Raw genomic sequence first — 25,499 nt, forward strand, 5'->3', positions numbered from 1 at the left:
CAACAACTGATACCACACAAATACACCATTATAAGGAAAATCATAAAATGCAAAAAGAATGAAATCATCCATATTTATGATACCCAGAGACAGCTAACTGTTAAAATACTAGTATATATTCTTCCAGACTTTCTCTATGGAAAATTCTTTCATTCATCAAATATTTACTGGGTACCTACTATATGCCAGGCTCTGCTTTTAGGTGCTGGGGATCATGTCAATGAACTGAGCAAAACAGCAAAGTCTCTGCTGTGTGATGCTTACGTTTGCTTAAGTTCTACTGGGGGAGGAACACACAGAGGGATATAGAGCAGATGGTGGCACATGCTACAGGTTAAAAAAAAACAAGCAGAGTGAGGGAGGGAAAGGGTGCAGAGGACAGTGGTGGTGGTCAGAGAAAGCTGCTCACCAAGGTAAAGTCTGAGCACTGAGGGATACCTAGGGGAAGAGTTTCCAGGCAGACAGAGCCACAGATGTAAAGACCCTGATGCAGGAGCATGCACGGAGCATTCAGGGGGTGGGAAAGAAGCCAGAGTGGCAGGAGAGGGTGAGCAGGGGTAATGGCAAGAGAGGCAGTCAGTGAGGCAGCCTCGAGGTAGCGACCTCGAGTAAGGACTTTGGCTTCTACTGTGAGAGGGGACCCATCCATCCATCCATCCATCTATTCGTTCGTTCATTGAAAACTTACAGAGCACACTCATTTGCCAAATGTGAGAATAGAGCAAGGAACAAAATTAAGTCCCTAAGCTATTCTCATGAAGCTTATATTTTAGAGGGAGAAGACCGTGGACTAATAAATATAGAGGTAGAATATGTGGTCTGGAGAAAAATGGGGGAGGAGATAGGGAGTGGGGAGAGGTCAGGCAAGGCCTCACTGACAGCGTGATATCTGAGTGAAAGAATGAACAATGTCTACATCAGGAAGACTATCCCAGGCAGAGGGGGCAGTGAAGGGACAAAGGCTCTGAGGCAGAAGATTGGGGAAACCGCACAGAGGCCGAGTGCCTGGAGCACAATGAGTGAGGCAGAGAAGTAGTGGGGCCTGCACGCCAGGGTGAGGCCTTGGGCCTTTCTTTATTCGGAAGATACTAAAGCCACTGGAAGATTCTGAACAGAGCAGGGAGCTGATGGAGCTTCTATTTTTAAAGTCACTCTGTTTGCTGTGTTGAGAACAGGTTAACAGACACAGACGGAAGCAGAAAGGTGAGTGAGAGGCTGTTGCGGTAATCCAGGCCAGAGAGGGAGGGGGCCTGAACCAGGCTGCCAGAGGAGGGGAAAGAGAGGAGCGTTTGGATTCTGGGTATTTTCTGAACGTAGAAAAATATATTTTGCTGGAGGGTTCACGGAATGGTATGAGAGAAAGTGCAAGGTCAAGTGTGACTTCAAGGTTTTTGACCCGAGTAACTGAGAAGATTAAGCCTAGGGGATAAAATTGGGAATTCTGTTTTGGACATGTTAGTTTTGAGATGCTTACCACCCAGATGGACTTGTTGCATGACCAGTTAGATAACCAAGTCTAGAGTTTAGGGAAGAGGTCCAGGTTGCAGATAGAAATTTGGGAATCTCAGCAGCAGACGGTTCAAACCACAAGACGGATAGAAGCTTACCAAGCTTAAAGGCTGAGTGTGGATATAGAAGGAAAGACATCCATGAAGCTGACTGCGGATCACTGGACCCTCAACATTCAGAGATGGGGAGATGGAGGAGAGGCCCACGAGCGGGGAGAAAGCCCAAGAGAGGGCGTTCAAGGAAGCCAAGTGAATGTGTTTCAAGAAGGGACCAACTGTGCCAAATGCTGCTGACAGGTCTAGAAATGGTGTTTTGCAACCACTTTTTTTCCCCTTAAACTACATAATAAACATGAACATCTCAGTAAGTAAATTAGTATAAATTTTTAATAGATGCAGGTTTTTTTTTTTTGCCATTATAAACAATGCAGGAACTTTATGGCTATCTCTTTAAGCACATCCCGTATAATATTCTTAGGATAAACTCCTCCCTATGAAATTGCTTGATCAAAAGTGTACATGACTTTGAGGCTTTTGCATGTTGTCCAGGCTTTTACTCAAAGACCAACAGAACAACAAAGTACCCAATTGCTTACACCTGGAACGGTGGGTATTCTAATTAACGTCTCTTTTCTGTGCCAATTTTATAGATGGAAATTGAACTTACATTTGACTACTAAGGAATATGAACATATTTTTTATCTTCAATGGCAATCTGCATTTTTTGGAGAATCTCCCATTGACGTTCTGAGTCCCTTTTCCTATTGGGGCATGCGTATGTCTTTTTCTGATTAATCCTTATGCAAGGGGTTCATGTCCACTAAGGATATTAACCCATTTTTCTGCCATAAATGTCAAGTTTGTTATATGACTTTTAATTTTATTTCTGGCATTTGATGTCATATTAAATTTTTACGTAGTTAAATCATCAGTGCTTTCATTTATGACTTTTACCTTTATGAAATTTAGAAATTACTTCTCTCCTAAGATGACAGAATTTAATATGTGAAATTCCTTGCTAGTAACTTGTTAGTGAAGCTATTTATCTTTTGCTTTAGGAAAAACTGTTCTCCAAAAAGTTTTCTTGCTTCCTTCTGCCTCCTGATAGTATTTTTAAAAATACCTTATTATATTCCATTTCCACAAAAGTCCTATTAAAGTCATAACATCTAAAAAATAGAATCCAACCATGTTAGGGGCAAATGGAGAAAAAAGTAAACCTCACTTTGCGGAGAGGAAGAATATAAGTTAAAAGGTATTTTGTGCATCACAGTTATATTTTTAAAATGATAATATATTCCACCTTGCATAAAAATTCTCTTGTGGAAGAGAATTCAACAATACATTTCTTCTCCACCACGAGTCTTCACTGACGACAGGGCCTGATTAAGCAGCCCCTATTTGTGACGCCTCTTTGTAGCACAGGTTTAGTAAAGGCCAGAGTGAGGCCTTTACTGAAGCCCAGCTCTGCCATTTACTACCTGCCGGACCTTACAAGTTACCTGACAAGGCTGTGCCTCTGTTTTCTCCTCCATAAAACAGAGTTACTAGTAGACCAACCTCACTGAGTCGAGGCAAGGATTAAATGATCTAATGCATGTAAAACACTCAGCACAGTGCCTGGCATACAGTAAAGCGCAATAAATATTAGCTTCTATTATCACCTTAGCTTCATTTACATTTACTTTTAAATTCTGTAAAGGTTGCATTACCTCTTTTGCTAGTTTCTGTCCTTGTTCCACACATATAGGTTTTTCCTTCATATCATTCAGTCTTGCTAAAGTTTTGGGGTCATCTCGCAGATCAATCTAGTTAAGAAAGGTTAATGATGTCCCATAATATTATCAGTCTTTAAAGATAAAGCATGTAATCCCATTTAACCCCACGTATCAAAAAAGGATTACAAAAGAACCTAATCTTTAAAACCAACTAATAAAGTAATTGCTTTCTTTGACACTACTTTTTCCAAAAATGTGACAGAATTTATTATAACAACGGAGATTCAACATATTATTATCTCATTTGCGAAACCTTAGGGCCATTTGTCTGAGAGCAACACCACAAGGCAGGCCACAGAGGTTATTCTTAAATGGGTAAAATCAAAGCAGACGTACCTGAGTTCCTATTAATAAAAAGGGTACATTTGGTGCGTATTCCTTAAGTTCTGGTACCCACTCCTCTTTCACATTTTGAAATGAGGCTGGATTTACCACAGAGAAGCAGATAAGGAAGACATCAGTCATTGGATAAGACAAAGGCCTCAGACGATCATAGTCTTCCTAAGGGAGAAAGAAAAACCTCATTATTTCCATTTCTAGAGTTTACTAACAAATATGTACATTAGATTAGATGGTCAAAGGAGCAAAGTCAGGACTAGTCCACAAATGGAATGTATGACATACTACCAAAAAACAACATAATTCCATTTGTCTTTGCTATTCTATTCTAATTGGAAGCTCTGAACACCACTGGGGTAAAATATGACAGTATCATTAACGTCTACAATGAAACTCTGAGAAAATACATTGTGATGACGAGAGTTGTCACTGGAAGCATTTTTAACTGAAAAGTTTGCACACAGAATTGATTGTAGCTAGATGTTTAAGTATAGTCATTTATAATAATATTATCTGAATGTTCACTATTAAACATATGATCCATATGCTCTCTCATGTATTACTTATTTAATCCTTGTAACAACTATATGACATAAGAACCATTATCTCTATGTTGCATTTGTCTAAACTGAGGCAACAGAAATTAACTAACTTGTGTAAGGAAGTATACAGCAAGTAAAGGAGATGGGATTCAAACTCCGGCAGTTTTACTTCAGAACCTACGCCTTAACCACTATACATCTTCACTGAGACCTTAAATCTTTGCTTTCCCTGTTTATATAGTTTTCTTAATTGTGTATGTGTGTGTGTGTGTGTGTGTGTGCATATGCATGTTTGTGTAAAAATTTAAAGATAGAAACATACTGAGTAAATTCACGAAATCCCCCTTCCTCTCCAATTTCCATTCCTTTCCTGAAATGTAGATTTTTCGTATGTATCTTTCCAGTTATTTTCTGTGCATGTATATGCCTACAACTGTACATATTTAAACATCTGTACACAGATGAAAACCGTGCAACCCGTGTTGTTCTGCACCTTTCAGTATGTCTTGGACATGGTTCCAGACCGGAATACGTTAGACTGCTATATTATTTTTTTTTTAATTGAAGTATAGTTGATTTACGATGTTGTGTTAGTTTCAGGTGTACAGCAAAGTGATTCAATTATATATATATGTATGTGTGTGTACATATATATATATGTACACACACATGATATCTATTCTTTTTCAGATTCTTTTCCCTTATAGGTTATTATAAAATATGCCTTCCATATTTAAACTGCTGCTTCACATTTTATAGAAGGGCTGTTTTAGCATCTCTCCATCACAAAAGACAGTGAAGATCCTGTTTCATTTAGATTATTTCCTATGACACAAAATTCTACTTGCTTACATTTTTGTGAGTGAACAGTCAGGATTCCATTTTTGTCAGGGCTAGCCTCTCATCTGGTTTCAAGGAAAGTTTATTTTTGGCCTAAGCCACCACCCCTCTTAAATGACCTGCTTCACTACTAGAACTGCATGAATGTGGAATTAAAGGCATATTAAAAACATCTTCCACTCAGAGTTTCAGGTAGTATTTCTCTCATGGGACAATTTTCCTTTCATGTCATCTTCTGACATTTTTCTTACTACAATGTTACATTCAAACTCATATTATCTCAAACTCTTGACTTTGGAGCTAACCCTCCTGTTTTTCTGTGATGCTTTTGAAGGGCACACCTGCAGTTTGGAGCCAAGGGCACTGAAAGATTTCTCAAGTGTTGGCTCAGGACAAGATGGGAAATGCCATCCCCAATCTTCTTTAGCATTTATTTTTAGAAGTGGAGGCCTCTAATTGGATTCGAACAAAGCAGTGCTCTGGTGTTAAGAAATGATTAATGAAGAGATCACGCAAAATGGGTATGAAACATGCTGGCACCCCAGTCAGTTACAAAAGGACTATTATCAAAAGTATAACATGTTTTAAAAATCAGTTTGAGTGTTAAATAGTACAATTTGGTGAATTAAGTATACTTCTTGTACTCTACTGCCTATTTCAAACTGCATGTCGAGAAGAAGAATTAAAGGGACAGTATTTGATCTTAGCATTCCACCTGGCAACTACCTAGCAGTTTGTTCCTGAGCAGACTTGCACACGGCACGCTCAGGGAATGGGGGGCTCTTGCTACACATCTCTCCTCATCCATATTTCGAGATCCAGTTTTCACAGAATTAGAAATGAGGATACTATCTCATAGGATTATGAGGAATAAATGAGATATTGCAACTAAAGCACTCAGCAGAGTGCCAAGCACATAAAAGAACTCTTTCAACTCTTTAACATCAATTCTTCATCCCACGGGAAACTGGTTCTCCTATTCTCTGCCAATCCACGCAGGGTCCCATCAATGGCACATGAGCCCTGGCTCTGCATCGTTCTCTCTCCAACCACAGGGAAGAAACTCCTTTAGTGAGAAATAAAATTTTCTACTCTGGCATCAAAACACACAAATCAAACTGAGGTCTCTTGAGGACAGTATAAATTTCAGATTAATAAAAGAGGATGATATATTATTACTGTACTAATTAGTCATTTGGGGGATTCAAGAGCCTGAAGACTATTTAAAATGTAATAAAAAAAAGAATTACACATTTTTTAAGAAAATCAAATTAGATTTTTTTAATGAAAATTTTACCTCATCAGGGAAATAGAAAGGGCACTCTTTCTCTGGGAGGGTATTACAAGAAATAAAAAGCAAGTGAATGCAAAGTTCTCTAGAAATGCTTAATATTCAAATATTCATCCAAACATTTTATAGAACATAAGTCTATCGTACAGATTCCTTTCATAACCACAGTGCATACTGATTTTCCTCAAGAGACATGTGGGCACAAAGGAATGGAACTAGACTAATCATTTCTAGATTTGTTAAACTGTAGATTTTTGTTGGAATAGTTAAAATGTGAAGAATTGGGGTTAAAAAAAAAAGACAAGTGTGTTTAGAACTCCTTGGCAAGAAACGTTACTTCTTAAATCTGAACCATCTAAAATGAACTCCTTCTGCCTGTAATCTCCAGCTAAATAATTGGCAGTGATTATCAGAATGAGACCTTGCTGCTTCCATCCAGCCTGAGTAATTAGAAGTCTAATAATAGATAGCAAATTAAAAAAATAAATGATCCCCTGTGCGTACTGTACCCTGCATCATATACAACTGTTTATATCTACTGTGCAATATCTTGAGTGAACTTAATGTGAAATTTTAGATTTGGGGATAAATAAATTGAGGCATGCAATTCTTTCCTCCCCAGCTATATATTTAAAATTTGACAACACAAAGAAAGTTAAATGCGGAACTGCCCTTTCTTTTAAAAGAATTCCTCAAAGCCAATTCTCTAGTGTCCTCCTAATTAAGAAATCAATTACATTTTAGTCCAAAAAAATTTTTTTAAAGGTAGATATCTAAACATTTCGGCCTGGTAACCGAAATGTTCTCAAGTGTATTAAAGACAACGGGCTTACATCAAAAACAATGGTGAATTTGGTCAACAGGATTGTTGAACTGCTTAGTAAAAGCTTTAGCTTCTTATCAATTGGCTAAGTACCAGCGGGATCCAGTTTTTTACAGTGTATTCTGGTAGCTTAGTGATTAGGCTCTCCATTCTCATCACGAGTGCCTGATCTGTGAGGATGACAAGCTTCACCCTTCAACAATATCACACGCTGACAATCTGACAAGAGTCCACAGACAATAAGAGACCAACAAAATGTGCTCTGAGAGGAAACAAAACACCTTCAGGTGCAACAGAGAACTGTGGCAAATGGCCATCAGTCAGGAGACCCTTTTTATGCCCAGCTCAGTCAGTAGCCCAGAAGCGTGCCCACTTCTGTACCACCTTTGTTCCCTTGGCGTGGACCTGGGTGCTCCCTCCCACTTTAGTGACCTGTTTAAAATACATGTTTTTGTACCACAATGTTCATTGCAGCTCTATTTACAATAGCCAAGACATGGAAGCAACCTAAGTGTCCATTGACAGATGAATGGATAAAGAAGATGTGGCACATATATACAATGGAATATTACTCAGCCGTAAAAAGAAACAAAATTGAGCTATTTGTATTGAGATGGATGGACCTAGAGTCTGTCATACAGAGTGAAGTAAGTCAGAAAGAGAAAAACAAATACCGTATGCTAACACATATATATGGAATCTAAAAAAAAAAAAATTGTCGTGAAGAACCTAAGGGCAAGACGGGAATAAAGACGCAGAGACGCAGACCTACTAGAGAATGGACTTGAGGAAACGGGGAGGGGGAAGGATAAGCTGGGACAAAGTGAGAGAGTGGTAGTGTATATATGGACATATATACACTACCAAATGTAAAATAGATAGCTAGTGGGAAGCAGTCGCATAGCACAGGGAGATCAGCTCGGTGCTTTGTGACCACCTAGAGGGGTGGGATAGGGAGGGTGGGAGGGAGGGAGACGCAAGAGGGAAGAGATATGGGGATATATGTGTATGTATAACTGATTCACTCTGTTGTAAAGCAGAAACTAACACGCCATTGTAAAGCAATTATACTCCAATAAAAATTAAAAAAAAATACATGTTTTTAGAATGTGTACACCTATTTAAAATACTTATCCAAAATATGTACTTTAAGCAAAATCACTCAAGTTGGGTGGTATAGGCCTTGCCATGCTTTTTGTGGTATTCTATCACAAAACTGGTCACTGAAAATCAATTAGCAAAGATGTTTTGAGATCATACTGCATGGAAGATGTTCTAAGGACACGTACACACAAATAAAAAAATATAATCGTCCCCTCGTTCCCTTTTGGAGCTTATAGTTTAGTTGGGAATTCAAGACATGTACATAGAAAAAGGCAGTAGATACAACAATGGGAGAGTGTAAATTGGAGCAGGTGAATATATAAATGCTTAATCAAAGAAACATTAATAAGCACCTACTGAGACAGGTTGGGGCCTGGGAACCTTTGCTACAGGGCTGCAATGCTTGTGCCTGAATAAACCTCTCCTGGAGCAACAAGATACAAAGAAACTATATGAGACTAAAAATAACTGTGTGCATCGCAGTTGGGGCAAATTCTGGACCCAAAAGAGATCAATACAAAGAGACCAAAAAACCCAACTGCCACTTTTGAAGAGCCTGGAGCAAAAACAGAGTGTCAGGAGGAAAAGCAGGGTACTGTGTATGCCCCCTGCACACACCACCACCTAAGCCGCCCCTCCAGCCCAACCCCTGGACACACCCCTACTCTCACCCCATGTAAGGAACAAGCTCGCCCCTGCTCAGCGAGTGAGCAAGCAAGGAAACCTGTTGTTTGTTCTCCCTCCCTCCCCCCTGCTGCAGCAGGGGCCCCAGTAAAGCCTTGCCTGAATCTCTTGTCTGGCCTCTAGTCAATTTCTATTGACTGGGGAAGGCCAAGAACCCTGGTTGGTATCACTGCTATGTGCCCAGAATGTGCATCCAGCAGGGAAATGAAGGAAGGCCAAGGTTTAGATCCTTTCTGACTCGTAAAACAATTTAAACATCTGCAAAGCTCTCGTAAGATACCTGTATGTTAAAAATACGGCAACGAACACGAAGGAGCAATAATACCCATGGTTGTGCCCGTGCACCTCACTAGAACTTTGTAGACCTCAAAGTCACAGCCTAGAACAGAAGAAGAAACTGCGGTGCTGATGAGAGAACATGCTTAAAGTTGGCACTGAGGAGGGAGAATTGATAAGTTGGAAGAGACAAAAACATTTATAACGGTTTCTGCTCATAGGGAGTTCACGGCAAGGGAGACAAATGTATGCAGACATTGTATTACAAGTCAGAATGTGGTGAAAACCAAGGGTAGTAATTAGGGGACTCTAAAAAAAGACTTTTAGAAGAGGTGGCATTTGGGTTGGGTCTTACAGAACGGAGAGGATTGGAACATATATGACCTACTAGCATGTGGCCTTGGCAAGTCACTTATTTCTTAGAGCCTTTGTTTATCAGTCTGTAAAATGGGAGATGATCAACAAGTGCTTTGAAGACTATAAGTGCTATAAGAATATATTACGCCTCCGAATAATCCAGGACGTTACTTTGATTCAGAAAACAGTCATTATCAAAACTTGTAAGAATTTTTCCTCTGTAACAACCTAGAAAAAGTGGGACCACAACTGAATAATTCTTTAACAGACAAGCCCCAGACTTCTAAAGTCTAAAACAGCTTCTGACTACTTGGAGATATATAAAATGTAAGGCAACTAAGTAAGAATGTCCCTGACAACTGGTGGCTTGTGGTAAATGAAGGAGTAGTAATCTCCATCTGAAACATCTGTTTCTGGTGAGAAGCCTAAAATAGGCATCAGGCATGGCTCTTGAATCACTCTACCCCCTAAAAGGTGCTATACTAAAGCCAAGAGGGCATACGGACTGAAGCTAGCTTCTGAAGATGAAGTGTTTTGTCAGAAATCTTATCAATTATCAACATTTCTTCAATAATTCTTGGTAACAGTAGTCTATGAAACCTCATTTTTTTGTGTTGTCCTTTTGTCACTTTCAAGTTCATTTTGTATTTAACTTTGTGAAATGTCACCTTTCACCCCCTTAAAAATAACTTTTTCAAGGAAGCTGGGTTGAGTTCTTTTGTGGAATATTTTGGTAAGTTTGGTTCAAAATGCATCGATGATGAGTTTATTGAATTTACCTACCACTCTCCTGCTACAGGTGGACTAAAGAAAATTTGGAGAGGAGAATTTTTTTTAAGTGCTGGAAATTCCTAAGAGATCATTGTTTTTCAAAAACTTTAAAAATATTTGACTTTTTTTCCTTCCTTTTTTCTTTCCTTCCTTTCCTTTTTTAAAAATCCCTGTTCAGTTGTGAGATGGTATTTACTTATCGTGAGCCTGATTAGCTCTTGGTAAAAGAATTCTTGAAACTGAAGGTTCAGCTTCTGACTTTAAGCAACTGTCATCTTCATATATTTTGATTAGAATAAGTCAGTCTCCCAGTTAATTTATTAATTATTTAGCAGCTAGTGGACCAGATCTTTGGCTTCTTTTCCATTATTATCTTCCTTTTGGCTGCCTGACTTATAACTCCTGTTTAGGTTAGCTGGAGAAAAAAAAAGAGAGAGAAAGGTTGAAATGTGCGGTAGCAGAAAGATGACCAGCTGGAGAACTGGTTCTGCCATTATCTAACCGTGTCTCGTGAACCTGCACTTCCTCATCTCTAAAAGGAGAGGACTGAACTAGATCGCCACGTCACATGGTTAAAAACGCTCAAACTAACACTTTTTACCCTTGTGAGCAGCCCTAGTAACAGATTTAATGTGGGTGGAGGTTTAAACTACTGCATAAAAATTGAGTTTTAGGATACTGTTTTATCTAAGCTGACCCCCCAAGGCAGAGGATCAACACTCAACTAAATATGGCCCTTCGGCAAGCTTCATTTCCCCATCTGTGAGGGGAGAATAAATATAGCATACACATGTTAAGATAAATGAGAGAGCTGGTCAAGTGTTTTGAGCTCTTCAACAGACAAGCCTGACTTTCCAAAAAAAGACAAACCACAGCTTCAGAGACAGTGCAATTTCTTTTGTGCATGGTGAGATGACTTCCTTCATTGTAAAGGATTTAAGAGCTGCAATTCTACATTGTCTGGAGCTATAATTGCAAGTCTCTTTCACTAAAACAGAGGTCAGCTGGCCTAAGGCATGCAGAAGGAAGGTCAATGTCAGGCCACACTTCTGTGCAGTGTACTCCTTTCCTAACTTTTTTTGGTACAAATTTCATGTTGATGGAATAGTCATGCATTCTTTCATTTCAATAAACATAAACCCACTAGGTGCTGAACACTGTGTACTCCAGTGAGAAACAGACGTGGACCCTGCCCTCGTGGAATTCACAGTACAACAGAGGAGAGGCAAGTGCCTCCCCACTGGGGCAGGACTACTCTAGGTCCAGGGGACACTGTGGAAGTGCGGGAGGTATTTTTGATCGTCAACACGAATGGGGGAACTCTACCAGCATTTAGGGGTGTGAGCCAGGGTGCTACCTGACCTGTGTAGTGAAAAACAGTCCTGGGTCCTGCATGATTGATGAGTGTACCTCTAGGCACTGAATGACTATGAAAAAACTTTTAATAATTACCTGAATCTAGGATCTATCTCTGTTGCATATTAGTAGAAAGGTAGATTTATTTGATGTTGTTCTAACATTACAGGAGTTGCTTACCAATGCAGAAAATTGCACACCACTGGCAATGTTGCTCTTAGTACTCTAATTGTCACTAAAACACAAACCCGTTAGTCAACTTTTAGAGCTATTGCATTCATGGTTGTTCACCTGACTACTTCATTATGATTTCTGAGTACTCAGCCCTGGGAACTTAGGAATTTAATACTGAAATAATTTTTTTTTTTTTTTTTTTTTTGCGGTACGCGGGCCTCTCACTGTTGTGGCCTCTCCCATTGCGGAGCACAGGCTCCGGATGCGCAGGCTCAGCGGCCATGGCTCACGGGCCCAGCCGCTCCGCGGCATGTGGGATCTTCCCGGACCGGGGCGCGAACCCGTGTCCCCTGCTTCGGCAGGCGGACTCTCAACCACTGCGCCACCAGGGAAGCCCTGAAATAAATATGTTGATTATGAATTACTTTCCTTTTATTTTTCCTTCCTATTACTGCCAGGATGTTATACTGATTTGAAATTATATATACAGAAAGGTTATATTAGCTATAGACTTCATTTGAAGATAAGTATAGGAGAAACATAAAAATTGTTATCAAAGGGGGGATGGATCTAATATACTAGAGGCACTGAGTCAGGTATTTAACAAATTGGGACAAAAATGATTATAAATGCGAACTGGGATAGGTGCTGTGAAGGAAAACAGCCAGGAGACAGAGAATAACCAGGACGAGCAGCTTCAGTCTGGGTGGTCTGGAAAGACCTCTCGGAGGGAGCGACGTCTACCTAAGATGTGAGGGATGCTTTGAGAAGCCAGATATAGGACACTAGGGGCAAAAGGCCCAAGGCAGAAAAGCCCTGACAGATGCCTCCAGGGAGCCTTCTGGAATAATCCAGGGTTCAGCTTGTGCAGCTGGATGGATAATGTCTTTTACAGGGATGAGGAAGACTGAAGGTGGAGAAACACATTAGGGAGAAAACTCAAGAGGCCAATTTTGGGCATGTTAAGCTCAAGATGTTGACAGTGGGAAATGAGTATCTGGAAGAGCTCTCTGCCTCTGAGTTCCAGACCCAGCTCTAGATGCCTCCTTTTGGCTGAACCAGAATTATCTCAGATTCAACATTTCTAAACTAAAGTCATTTCTTCCCCCTCAAATCTGCAAATCCTGTTGAGTTCACCATCTCACGAAAAGACATCACCACTCCATCAGGATCAAACCATAACCCTGGGGGTCCTCAGTATCAACCCCAAACACAAAGTCGGTCAACCACTTGCCCAGCCAGTCTGTTCTTCCCTCTCCACACTCCTCACCTGGGCAGCTCCTACTCATCTTTCAAGCTTTGGTCTAAAAATCTCTTGGTCCAACAAACCTTCTCCAAACCCCCAATTCAGATCAAGGTCCCTCTCTCTGTAACACCTTCTCCTGTCATCCCATTTCTCACATTGTAATACAACTACCTCTTTTCTTATCTGTATCCTCCACAGGACTCCGTGAGGGCAGAGGACTACTCTTCAAAGTCTGGTTTATAGTAGCTGCTTATTAAATTCTTGCTGAATGAATGAGGGTAGCGTGTGGGACATGAAGTCAGAAGAACAAACTGCAGCCAGATCACGGTGGCCTGCACCTCCTTTATCGGCTGCAGAGCTGGAGATGATGGATAGAGCCTCTGAATCCTCCACTAACAGGTGAATTTCCCAGGTTGCAGTTACCGCTTTCAGCCAAGATTCCAACTGCCTCCTAAGATCAGGGCCCTTTCTCGGTCCAACCCACCTTCCTGAATGATAAGGTGAGCTCTAAGGCGCAGGGCCTCAGACGGAGCAATTCTTCCAGCATTTTAGTTCCTGCTACTGTTTTTCACCACCACGTTTTTGCCATTGTCTTGACATTTGTTTTATCTAGGATGGAGGATATCATTGACTGTCTACCTGGCATCCTTCTCCTACTTGTTCTTTCTTTCCAAAACTGATTTAGGTCAAGACCCACCACTCCTCTATTCAGACACATGCCCCTGGGAACCCTGACCCCATATCTAGCTTAAAGAATTCCTGGTTGGATTTAAGCCAATCATGGAGTTTCATTCCCTACCCCCCGGCCAAAGTCACTGGTTCCTAGGTGGGCACATGATCCAAGTAGTCCAATCAGAATGAAGTGGTCCCTGGATTATCCAAGGGGCTCACTCTCTGCCCCCGGCCAAAGCACAGGCGTACCTCATTTTATTGCGCTTCAGTTCATTGCACTTTGCAGATTGCATTTTTTACAAATTGAAGGTATGTCGCAACCCTGCAGCGAGCAAGTCTATCAGTGCCATTTTTCCAACAGCATTTGCTCACCTCATGTCTATGTGTCACACTTTGGTAGTTCTCGCAATATTTCAGGCCTTTTTAAAAAATCATTATTATATTTGTTATGGTGATCTATGATCAGCGATCTTTTTTTTTAAAGATTTTTTTTTTTGATGTGGACCATTTTTAAAGTCTTTATTGAATTTGTTACAATATTGCTTCTGTTTTCTGTTTCGGTTTTTTGGCTGCGAGGCATGTGGGATCCTAGCTCCCCCACCAGGGATTGAACCCACACCCGCTGCATTGGAAGGTGAAGTCCTAACCACTGGACCACCAGGGAAGTCCCTGATCAGTGATCTTTGACGTTACTACTATGAACTCGCTGAAGGCTCAGGTGATGGTTAGCATTTTTAAGCAATAGTTTTTAATTAAGGTATGCACTTTTTCTTTAGACATGATGCTTTTGCACACTTAATAGACTACTGTATAAACATAACTTTCACATGCACTAGGAAAGCAAAAAATTCATCTGCTCACTTTATTGCGATATTCACTTTATTGCATGGTCTGAACTTGCAGTACCTCTGAGGTGTGCCTGATATTGGTTCCTGGGTGAGCACAAGATCTAAGTAGTGGAATCAGCATGAAGTAGTCCCTAGATGACTGAAGGCAGCTCTTTCCTCACCCCTTCTTCTCCTTCTGCTGCTCCTCCTCTCTGTCTCCCTCTCTCTCCCTCCACCCCTCACTCAGTAGGGAAGGATTTGCTACTCACCGGCCCCATCTCTGCAGCTCATGGAGACTATTCAGGGATCCCCACTACATTGGCTGGTGCTGTGGTCCCTGTATCACAGGGGAGCGGATGCTGCCCAGGGCCAGCTATTTGGAGGCAGGCATATATAAGTACCAGGCCTGACACTTCCAGGGGAACAGCCCTCTTACCCTTTTTTTTTTTTTCTTTTGCGGTATGCGGGCCTCTCACTGTTGTGGCCTCTCCCATTGCGGAGCACAGGCTCCGGACGCGCAGGCTCAGCGGCCATGGCTCACGGGCCCAGCTGCTCCGTGGCATGTGGGATCTTCCCGGACCGGGGCACGAACCCGTGTCCCCTGCTTCGGCAGGCGGACTCTCAACCACTGCGCCACCAGGGAAGCCCCCTCTTACCTTTTTAATGCTTGAGCTACAGAGGACTGTTGGGCACTGTGGATTCAGGTCACCTGGGCTGCCCATGTGGTGAGGGCACCAACATAGAACTAGGAGTTACAGATGGGCCAAATGCAGAGGAAACACCATTTTCCTCCACTGTGGACTAACACCTACCTTCTTCGCCTCTGAGGCTGAGGAAGAGGCTTACGATGACTGATAGGTGCAGGCAGATAGATAGAACAGGCAGTCAAGCGGCAAGAGAAGCCTCAGGAACCACGCTCTGATTAAGCCTGAAATGCTGGTTTTCTCCATGCCCACCCGAGACAGCCACACTGCATGGAGGAGTTTACCATGACTAGCAAACCCATTTGGAATCTGAGGTCTTAGACCACACTCCTTGGCCAAAGACATGGGACAGGCAGACGAGGGAGGGAGGCTTCTGGGCAGGTAGGCAAAATCAGGATGACCTAATGCGGTTCACAAATACATTTGCACAGAACAGACCCTTTAGAAAGTATACACAATTTCTGTTGGTGTGATGAAAATGTTCTGGAACTCGACAGAGGTGGAGGTTATGCAACATTGTGAAGGTACTAAATGCCACTGAACTGTACACTTAAAATGATTAATTTTATGTTGTGTGAATTTCACCTTAATTTAAGGAAAATACACATAGGTCCACAAGTATGCAAAGTTGGGTCCTCACGGGCCTACACACATGCGTGTGCACACACACACACACACACACACACACAGATTTCTTTGAAATTCAGAGAGATGCCTGCACGTGGCAGAAATACCCTTTCCCTGCAGGGAGTCCCTGGCAGAAATACCCAAGCCATCCACTCCTCAGGACCTGCATTCATCACCGTGACATGCTTCCGCGTTGTGGAGCACAGCTTACCCTCCTTCAGGCATGTCTCATAACCCCTACTCTGCCTCTTCTGCATCACCCACTTCATCTTCTCCCCTCCAGCTCTGGCCTTCTTGTGCTACAGGAGGCTCCCAGCAGAGCTCTTTTCCAGGCTTATTAACGAGTCACCGCATTATGTTACTCTAGCCTTATTTTGCTTCACAGCACAGAGCGCCTTGCTCCTGCTTTCACACTAGCCCTACTATCCCACCAAACCCTCACCATCAGCCTATGAGATAGGGCAGCTCCCACTTTACTGATGAGGAAACTGAGGCTCAGAGAAACTCGTCCAACCTGTCCCAAGTTACAGGACAGTTGGGCAGAAATGAGGCAGGAAGGCAGTTCTCCAATCAACTAGTTTAGGACCCTCCTGGCCCCTTTGTTCTAAGCAAGCAGTAGGTCACAGGTTTTAGACACAGACCTTTTAAATCTTTGAATCATAGTTTTACTGGCTATGTGGCTCCAGGCAAGTCACTTACCGTTTCCATTTCCTTCATCCATAAAATGGACTAAACTGTTGGAAGATTAAATGAGCTAGCGTGGAGCCTGTGTGGTGGCTGCGAGTTTATCACCACGCCCAGTAGTATTCCTTAAGCTCTTCAGTTTCGGCAGATTTGGCAGAGGGGAATCAATCGGTGGAAAAGGAGGATTGAGGGTAAAAGCGACTTTGTGAAGAACACACTGAGAAATGTGGCTGCTTACTAAGTGCATATGTTTACATGGCAGGCAAGAACTGAAGTCAGGAATTTTATTAAAACAACTGAAGAGAGCTAAACTAATATACCCCAAATGTATTTTTTTAAAACAACGGTAAACGAGACCTGAGAACTGAAAAAGAATCATGATGCACGTGGACTCTGATGTGGCCACCCAGCCCTTGCCGCCAGGCCCTCTCTGCCCTGTGCTGCAAACAGCACGGGCAGTTTTCAGCTGCTGCCTGTAAAAGGTTCACTGGACCCACGTTTGTACGAGTATCCTCGTGCTCCCGGAAGCTCAGCCAATCCAGGAGCTGGACTTCCCACCACAGAGAAGCTGGCTAGGAAGATGTGACATTGACCAAAACAAACTGAGAGCCCGTGAAACAAAATCAAAAAGCAACACTATGGGCAGACGAGGAAACAACAAAGCTTTGCAAGAAAAACCCCGGTCATTCCAGGGGTTTCAAATGTCCATTCTCTTCTGCGTATCCTCATAAAACCCTTGGAGGCAGTGTTGGGACAGCAGCTGTCACCCCCCCTCTGGGGTGGAGGGCAGCAGCTGAGGCCAGGGTGAAGTCGGTGAAGTGCAGGCGAAACTGTGGCTGCAGCAGTTGGGCGGGTCAGGGTGGAGGTGGAGGCAGTTTTCAACCATAGCAGGTGTGGACCGTAGAGCCCGGTCAAGCTGCACGGGAACCTGCGAGTTTCCAGCTCTCAGCCCGGCCCGGTGTAACCCACTAAGCTGAGTCCTTTCCAAGCCCACACATCAACCCCTTTAGGGAGTCTGCTGCTTCCTGGAGAATCAAACAGCACACATCTCCCTTCAGAGGGCCACTAGCTTAGTTAAGCAACCTAGTAAGACCCTGGCAGCAGGGGAAGTCACTAATTGAACGACTTACAGATCAGGAGCCTGCGGGCCTGGCCTGAGGTCCAGTGCTGCTCTCATGGGCTGCGCGTGTAACTCATACTAGTAACTTTAGTGTGCCTGTTTTCTCATCCATTAAAACAAAGGCATGGGGAGGGGTGGATAATATCACCTACCTCAGAGGTTGTTGTGATGATTAAATGGGACAAACAGGTCCAGAGGCCTCTGATGTAGGCACGAGATTAATGACAAGAGACACATACGCTAAGTGCCACAGGAATTCACAGGAGTGAGTATGTCCACCACCTGAGGACTAGAAAAGGCTGCATGGAATACCTGTTCTACCCATGTCCTGTCCCCACCCCAAACCCACACACTCATGCCACCTCCTCACCTAGGAAGACAGTCCCGACCCTCCCCCACCCCCATCCCCAGAGCTGGAAGTGCCCCTTCCTGCCTCCTAATGTCAGTATCTGGAGGTGTAGTTAATAAATATAGGGGAACTATAGTAGGACACCCTAATAATTTGACATATGGCTACATGTTGAGAATTAAATTCATGAAAATGAAACCATAATCGTCATTAGTCATCTGCGATATGGGTCATTACTAAGAGATGACCGAGATTCTTGAAAACACCCGAATCTAATCAAGGTGATTAAAATGTAACTAAAGGAAGCTGTAACCTAATAGAGTATGTTTTGGCCTGTCTGAAAAATGTTGACTTAAAAGTTATTGTCTATAGAGACTCTAAATAGAGTCTAGCAAAGGAGAAATTGCCTAATTAGAATATTTGTGTCCATTTAGCTTTGCCCAACAGTAAGACGCTAAACGTGGGGGACAAACAGATGCTGAACACTAGAAAGCCGAGCTCCCGTGGGGGAGGGGCAGTTGCCATGTGGTTCCAGGATCCAGATGAAATTCACATCTCCTCTAAGACCTTTCGCTCCAAAGCCTGAATCCCAAGAAAGCTTCTAATGAATTCATTTTCCTGGGTACCTTATGCTAAGGAAAGGTACACTGGATAACAGGCACTGAAAAGGTATCTATCACTATAGCTTTGATCTTCATATTTATGTTTTCTAACTATTAAAGCAAATTGGAGAAGAATTCAGTTAAATGCTAGCCAGTTGAACACATGAATCTATCTTTGATCTTTCCAAAATCCTCTGACATGTACAGTAATTTAAAAAAAAGACATAAAGCCACAGGAAAAGCAAACAGGGAAGGAGACAACAGCCACACAATTTTAGAAGCTAGAAAACCAAAGAACAAGTAGGAACTGATTTAGCAGACCCTGGGAGCCAGATCCTGGGCCAGCAATGAGGAGAAGTTAAGAAGCACCCGGTTCCGTACAACAGAACCCCCTAAAGGTGTGGGAGCTGGAGCACTGTGTTCTGAAAGTGGGTTGAAGGTGGAGCCACAAACAAGAGGGCAGATTGACAGTCTGCTTATGAAGCAGTTAAACCCCAGATCTGTTCTCTATCATGATACTCTCCCCAGCCCTGATGAAAGGCAGAGGATATTTATTCCCCGGAAAGGGAAGAACAGAGGGTTCCCTGGGTGGGAGGACACGGGGCCCAGTTGAACATACTGAACACACAAGGCCAGGGTACACTGAAAATTGAGATACTTACCCTGCGTCCTCCCCTCACCTCCCAGAACAGTGGCAGCCCAGCAGGAAGCACTCAGGCAGTAGAGTGGAAGGTTCTTTTCTGGGGAATATGAACAGTGCAAGAGGAAGGACCAGGTTCCCCAATGAAAAGACCCAGATGAATCACCCTACAGTAGTGGTTCTCAAATGGGGGTAGAAGGAGCACAGGCTGACGCTGCCCCAAGGGAACATCTGGCAGTGTCTGGGACATTCCTGATCATCATGATTGGGGTAGGGAAGACAATACGGATGCTACTAAACATCCTACAGTTCACAGGACAGCATTCACAACAAACCGTCCAGCCCGAAATATCAACAGTGCTGAGGCTGAGAAACCCAGACGTTCAGTAAGGGCCAGAGTCATCCAGCCCCACGTATACACAGAGTTTCCCATTCTCCAATGCCACTCTCGTAAATATGAGTAGACACCTGAGGAACTGCCACAAAAGGCAGAGATCAAAACGACAGACTACGCAGGGAGACAAAAATTTCAAAAAGCTATCATTAATACCCTCAGAGAAATTAGAGAAGATATTCAAACCAAAAGCAAGCCAAACCAAACTTAGAAGATGATAAAGAAAAAAAAAAAGGAACATCCAAAGAACAGGAAAAGGTTCTTGAAAATTAAAAATAGAATCACATTAAAAAAAAAATAGAAGGGGCAGATGATAAAATCGAGGAGCTCTCCCAAAAATAGAGCAAAAAGACACAGAGAAGGCACAATTAGAGGACCACCCCCAAAACCTCTAATATCTAAATACTGGAAGTTCTAGTGAAACAGAAGAGATTAATTGGAAGTGAAGAAATCAAAGAAATAAACCAAGAAAATTTCTCAGAACTGAAGGACACGAGGCCCTAGGATGAAATAGCCCACAATAGCCAGCTACACCCTACCCTGAAGACCATGAGTGTGAAATTCCAGACAGGAAAAACAGGTTCCTAAAAACGAATCCAGAGTAAGATTGGCATCAGACTTTTTAACAGCATAAATTGAAGCTGGAAGATGATGGAACAATGCCTTCAAAGCTCTGAAGCAAAAATGATTTCCAATCTATTTTCAAAATGTCAAGCAGGTATGAAGGAAATAAAAACATTTTCAAACATACCAGGTATCAAAAAATTTGCCTACAATGCATCTTTTCTCAGGAAACTAATAAAATATATACTCTACCAAATTGAGGAAATAAACTATGAAGACATGAAAAATAAAAATTGGCATCTAATACAAGACATAGAGCCAAAGGGAATCCCAGTAATGATGAAGGAAAATCCTAGGATGACAGCTGTGCAGTAGGCTCGAGGCAACTAGCCCAAACTGAAGCAGATCAGTAGGCTCATGACGAATGTCTCCAAGAAGAAATTGACAGAATACTTGATATGCTGGAATGTATGGAAAGGTGAGTTTAGAATGAAATAGACAGGTGGTGAAAACTAAGCAAGGGAAGAAGACAATTAGTAGCTCCAGGGAAACAAAAAGCGGCACAAAGAGGGAAAAGTAATTATAGTACACTACATGGTTCAGCTATGCTAACACAGTGATAAAAATATAACCACTGATCAATAATCAAATGGAAATTACAATATAGCTACTGGGGATAGGTAGATGGGAAGTGGAAGACATATTCAAAAGACAGCTAAAGCCTCATCATTCATGGTGTGAAGGCAACAGAGGATTTCTTTTGCCAACATAAACAGCTAAGAACTGAAAGCGGTTGCCTTGGGGGAGTGGAAAAGGACTTCTCTGTAGGAAAGTGGAGAGGGATCTTTTGTTTCTCCATAACAGGATCTTATAGAACTGTTGACTCTTTAAACCATCCGCATATATAACTTCAATAAAGTGACTTTTTTTAAAATTGGAGAAAAACAGAATAAAGTATAAAGAAGTAAATTTCTACAAGTATTCAATATCACTACCTAGAGCCAACTGCTTTAACATTTTGACAATTTTATACCAATCTTTTTCTTACACATTATACATATGCAGATTTTTCAAAGTTGTAATAATGCCATATATAGTTTTGATTCCTGTGTTTTCACACTTAACACACCACTAGCCTTTTCATATATCTTTAAATATTTGCTGAAAGCAGTTCTTAATGGCTGTGATCATTCTTACATATCATGCTATCATTTAACAAATCCCTTTTTACTATGCATTGTGTTAATAATTTATCACTATTATAAATATGGCTGTGAAGAATATCATTTTATGTAAATCTTTGTGTACACTGAACGTTTCCTTGGCATAAATTCATAGAAATGGATCACTGAAAATTTAAGTGTCTTTGCCAAATTAACCTCCAAATGGATCGTGTCAGTTTTTACTGAACGGTACATACAGCATCCACTTCCCTGACTCCTGAATATCAATTTTTCCCATGTTGTTCAATTTGATACGTGAAAAAAAAAAGTTTTTATTTGCATATTGTGTGTTCAACTGGCTGTCTGCTTTTCTTCCTTGTGAGCTACTGGTTTATGGCTTGAGTCCATTTTTCCACCAAGACCACAGGATAAACAATCCTTCCACAACCTTGTTTATATCCAGATCTCTATGAGTTAACACAGATCAGACCGGTGGACCTGATGATATGTGAGCGCCTCAACAAAATCAAGTCTCTGGGTCTTGATGGCCCCACTGAGGCCCTGGCTCTCTGGGAGGCTCCAGGCAAGCAGCCTAGCAGTCAGGCACCCTTATGACACTCCTCACACTTTACCTTTTCTTGGTACGTCCCATATTCTGTTTGCATTTTGGTCACCTGTATACATCTTCTCTTCCCCATGGACTCTAAGCTCCTACAGCGAAAGAACCCTATCTGATGGATCTCCGTGTTCCTCACCTCACCTGTATTTAACAGATACTCACATATCTGATGAATAAAGACATAAGGGTGCAGATGGGGGTGGGGAGGATTATGAACAGAGGCAACAGGAGAACTGGAACACTGAAAGCGTAGAGGGACTAGCCCTAGCCCTACCAGAGCTGGGGTGAAGACAGCACCAGAAGTACATGACCAGTGGTTTCCAGGGTTCGGGCAGAATGTCCATGTAATGAAGACTGACGAAAAGGAATAAAAAGGACAGGCAAGGATTATTCAGCCACAAAAAAGAAATGAAGTACTGGTATATTCTACAACATGGATGAACCTTGAAAACATGATGCTAAGTGAAAGAAACCAGACACAAAGGTCACATATTGTATGATTCCATTTATATGAAATGTCCAGAATGGGCAAATCCACAGGGTCAAAAAGTAGATTAGTGGGCTTCCCTGGTGGCGCAGTGGTTGAGAGTCCACCTGCTGATGCGTGGGACATGGGTTCGTGCCCCGGTCCGGGAGGATCCCACATGCCGTGGAGCGGCTGGGCCCGTGAGCCATGGCCACTGAGCCTGCGCGTCCGGAGCCTGTGCTCCGCAACGGGAGAGGCCACAGCAGTGAGAGGCCCGCGTACCGCAAAAAAAAAAAAAAAAAAAAAGAGTAGATTAGTGGTTGCTAAGAGCTGGGGGAAGGGGAGAATGGAGAGTCACTGATTATAGGTACAGGGTTTCTTTGGGGGTGATGAGAATGTTCTGGAATTAAACAGTGGTGATGTTCGCACAACTTTGTGAATATATAAAACCCACTGAATATGAATAATATCTCAACTTTTAAAAAGGAAAGAGGAGTAAACAAGCAGTCTGGCTCACGAGGAACTTCTGAGGAATTGCTTTGTTTTTAACACCAGCTTGCCTAGACTCTGATGCTTCCACACTGCCTGGCCCAGCAGCAGGATGTCAGGGCTCCCCCTGCTTGTAACAGAGGGACACATGACACAAAACACACTGAAGGAATCCTACAGATCCAAACTTGGAGAACAGCACACATCCTGGCCAATCTTTTATCCAAAAAGACCTGGCAGCCTTTCTGCTAATGGACTCCCTGAGTTAAGAACTGAGTTCTACTGTGCCTCAGCAGGCAACGTATTACACCGACCACCTATACCCGATTTTAAAAACCTTCAACAATGTCAAGACAGAATAGAATTCCCTTTAAAATGAGCTGACGAGAAAACCGATACGGAGGTGATGTAAAGTCATGGGAGATGTTCTTTTCATGGTCATCTTTCTAACAGACTCTCCTATATCCAGCACACACCTGGCTGCGAGTTGTGCTAAGCGCTACGTGCCACATGCAGACCCCCTCTGAGGGCTTACAATCTGGGTGCTGATAAAGAATTACACAAGAATAAAACAGAATGCTAGACTGTAGCCTATAGATGATTTTCTCAGCTGAAATTCAAAGACGGGGTTCAACCCTAAGAGGGCTGGAGTCTCAGGGGAGGAGTTCACGGGGTGCCTCCTCCTCAGAAGGACTTCTCACTTTCTGCAGGCTGGATGAAGACCAGAAGCTCCCTGCTGCTAGACAAGGCCCCTGTCTGAAGAAAGCAGGGACCCTCTCACCTCTATCCCATCCCCCATACCTGCAGAGCCAGGGAGGCCACAAGGAACACCTTAATTGTGAACCCTGAACCAGCTCGCTGGGTGGGACAGTCCTTTGAAAATTACGCTGGGGTAAGTGGAATTTTTTTTTATTCTTTTTGGTTGTTTATTATTATTATTTTTTAACATCTTTAATGGAGTATAATTGCTTTACAATGGTGTGTTAGTTTCTGCTTTATAACAAAGTGAATCAGCTATACATATACACATGTTCCCATATCTCCTCCCTCTTGCGTCTCCCTCCCTCCCACCCTCCCTATCCCACCCCTCTAGGTGGTCACAAAGCACCGAGCTGATCTCCCTGTGCTACGCGGCTGCTTCCCACTAGCTATCTATTTTACATTTGGTAGTGTATATATGTCCATGCCACTCTCTCACTTTGTCACAGCTTACCCTGACCCCTCCCCATATTCTCAAGTCCATTCTCTAGCAGGTCTGTGTCTTTATTCCCGTCTTGCCCCTAGGTACTTCATGACTTTTTTTTTTTTCTTAGATTCCATATATATGTGTTAGCATACGGTATTTATTTTTCTCTTTCTGACTTACTTCACTCTGTAAGACAGACTCTAGGTCCATCCACCTCACTACAAATAAAAAGAAACGAAATTGGTAAGTGGAATTTTAATTGAGCTGGACAATCAGAATTAAATTCTTTCTCTCAGTGGCAGCTCTTAAAGGGGGGCATACTCTGAGCCAACTCATTTATAATCCCAACCGTTAGGCCATTTGAAAGAAGATGGCTTTTCTACACTGGAACAGGTTTTGAAAAAAGGAAAAAAAAAGAGAGAGCAGTAAAAAAAGAAGGAAGGAAGGAAGGGAGAGGGGAAGGGAGGGAGGGAGGAAGGAAGGAAGGAAGGAAGGAAGGAGGAAAGGGGGAATTTAAAAGTGGAAGGAAGGCAGGGGAATGGAGGAGGAGGAGACTTGCGCAGAAAGCCATGGTCAGCCAGAAAAGTAATTACTGCCGAGAAGGGTGTCAGTAACAGCCCTTCCTCCAACTGTCCCAGTGGGGGACAAAAGACAAAAGGACATCATTGCCCATCTGTTGCTTTGGAACTAATTTAGCACCAACCAAACCAGCATTGTCCTCAGGGGCAGGCCTGTCACCTCCCAGAGTGCTAACCTCAGCTACGGTGAACAGAGCAGGTCTTGCGTCTCAAGTCCGTCTGGATGCTTAATGTATGGGGCAGGACATGGCTTGGCACTTGGGCCTCATCAAGGAATACCCCTGGAGCCTACTGTGTGCATGGCCTTGGGCCAGACAGCACACCAGTGGAGCCAAGGGCAGCTTAAGAAGTTCTGCTTCCGTTTTCTCCCGATCATGCCTTGGCCCCATCTCCACCAGGCAGGCGAGGAAGGCGGCACCAGTGGCTGAATGATTCAGTTCATTCCAACAAATATGGAACATCCCAACCACGCATAAAGAACTAGAGATGAGGGTGTGTGGAGGCGTGTTTGGATAGGCAGGGGTTAAAAGATGAATAAGGATTAAAAGATGGATAAGTTATGTACCTGCACTCTGGAGACAGTGTATAAGTAGAGCATGGAGGGAGAGGGAGAGGGAGAGGGAGAGGGAGAGGGAGAGGGGGAGAGAGAGAGGGAGAGAGGGGGAGAGGGGGAGGGAGAGGGAGAGGGGGAGAGAGGGGGGGAGAGAGAGGGGGAGAGAGAGAGAG

The 25,499-nt window shown here is 42.7% G+C and overlaps 1 protein-coding gene across 2 annotated transcripts in view; it reads right to left on the minus strand.

Moving 5' to 3' along the window:
- Positions 1 to 25,499, minus strand: part of RHOQ (ras homolog family member Q) — a 38,771-nt gene that overhangs the window by 3,259 nt on the left and 10,013 nt on the right. For both annotated transcript variants that reach the window (XM_067703086.1, XM_067703085.1), the window contains exons 3-4: positions 3,623 to 3,787; positions 3,221 to 3,316 (exon numbers count right to left, since the gene is read on the minus strand). In XM_067703086.1, the coding sequence (XP_067559187.1) occupies positions 3,221 to 3,316; positions 3,623 to 3,787 (261 nt within the window). The remainder of the gene's footprint in view (positions 1 to 3,220; positions 3,317 to 3,622; positions 3,788 to 25,499) is intronic.

Source organism: Pseudorca crassidens, chromosome 14 (genome assembly GCF_039906515.1).
Source record: "Pseudorca crassidens isolate mPseCra1 chromosome 14, mPseCra1.hap1, whole genome shotgun sequence".
In the NCBI taxonomy this organism is placed as follows: domain Eukaryota; kingdom Metazoa; phylum Chordata; class Mammalia; order Artiodactyla; family Delphinidae; genus Pseudorca; species Pseudorca crassidens.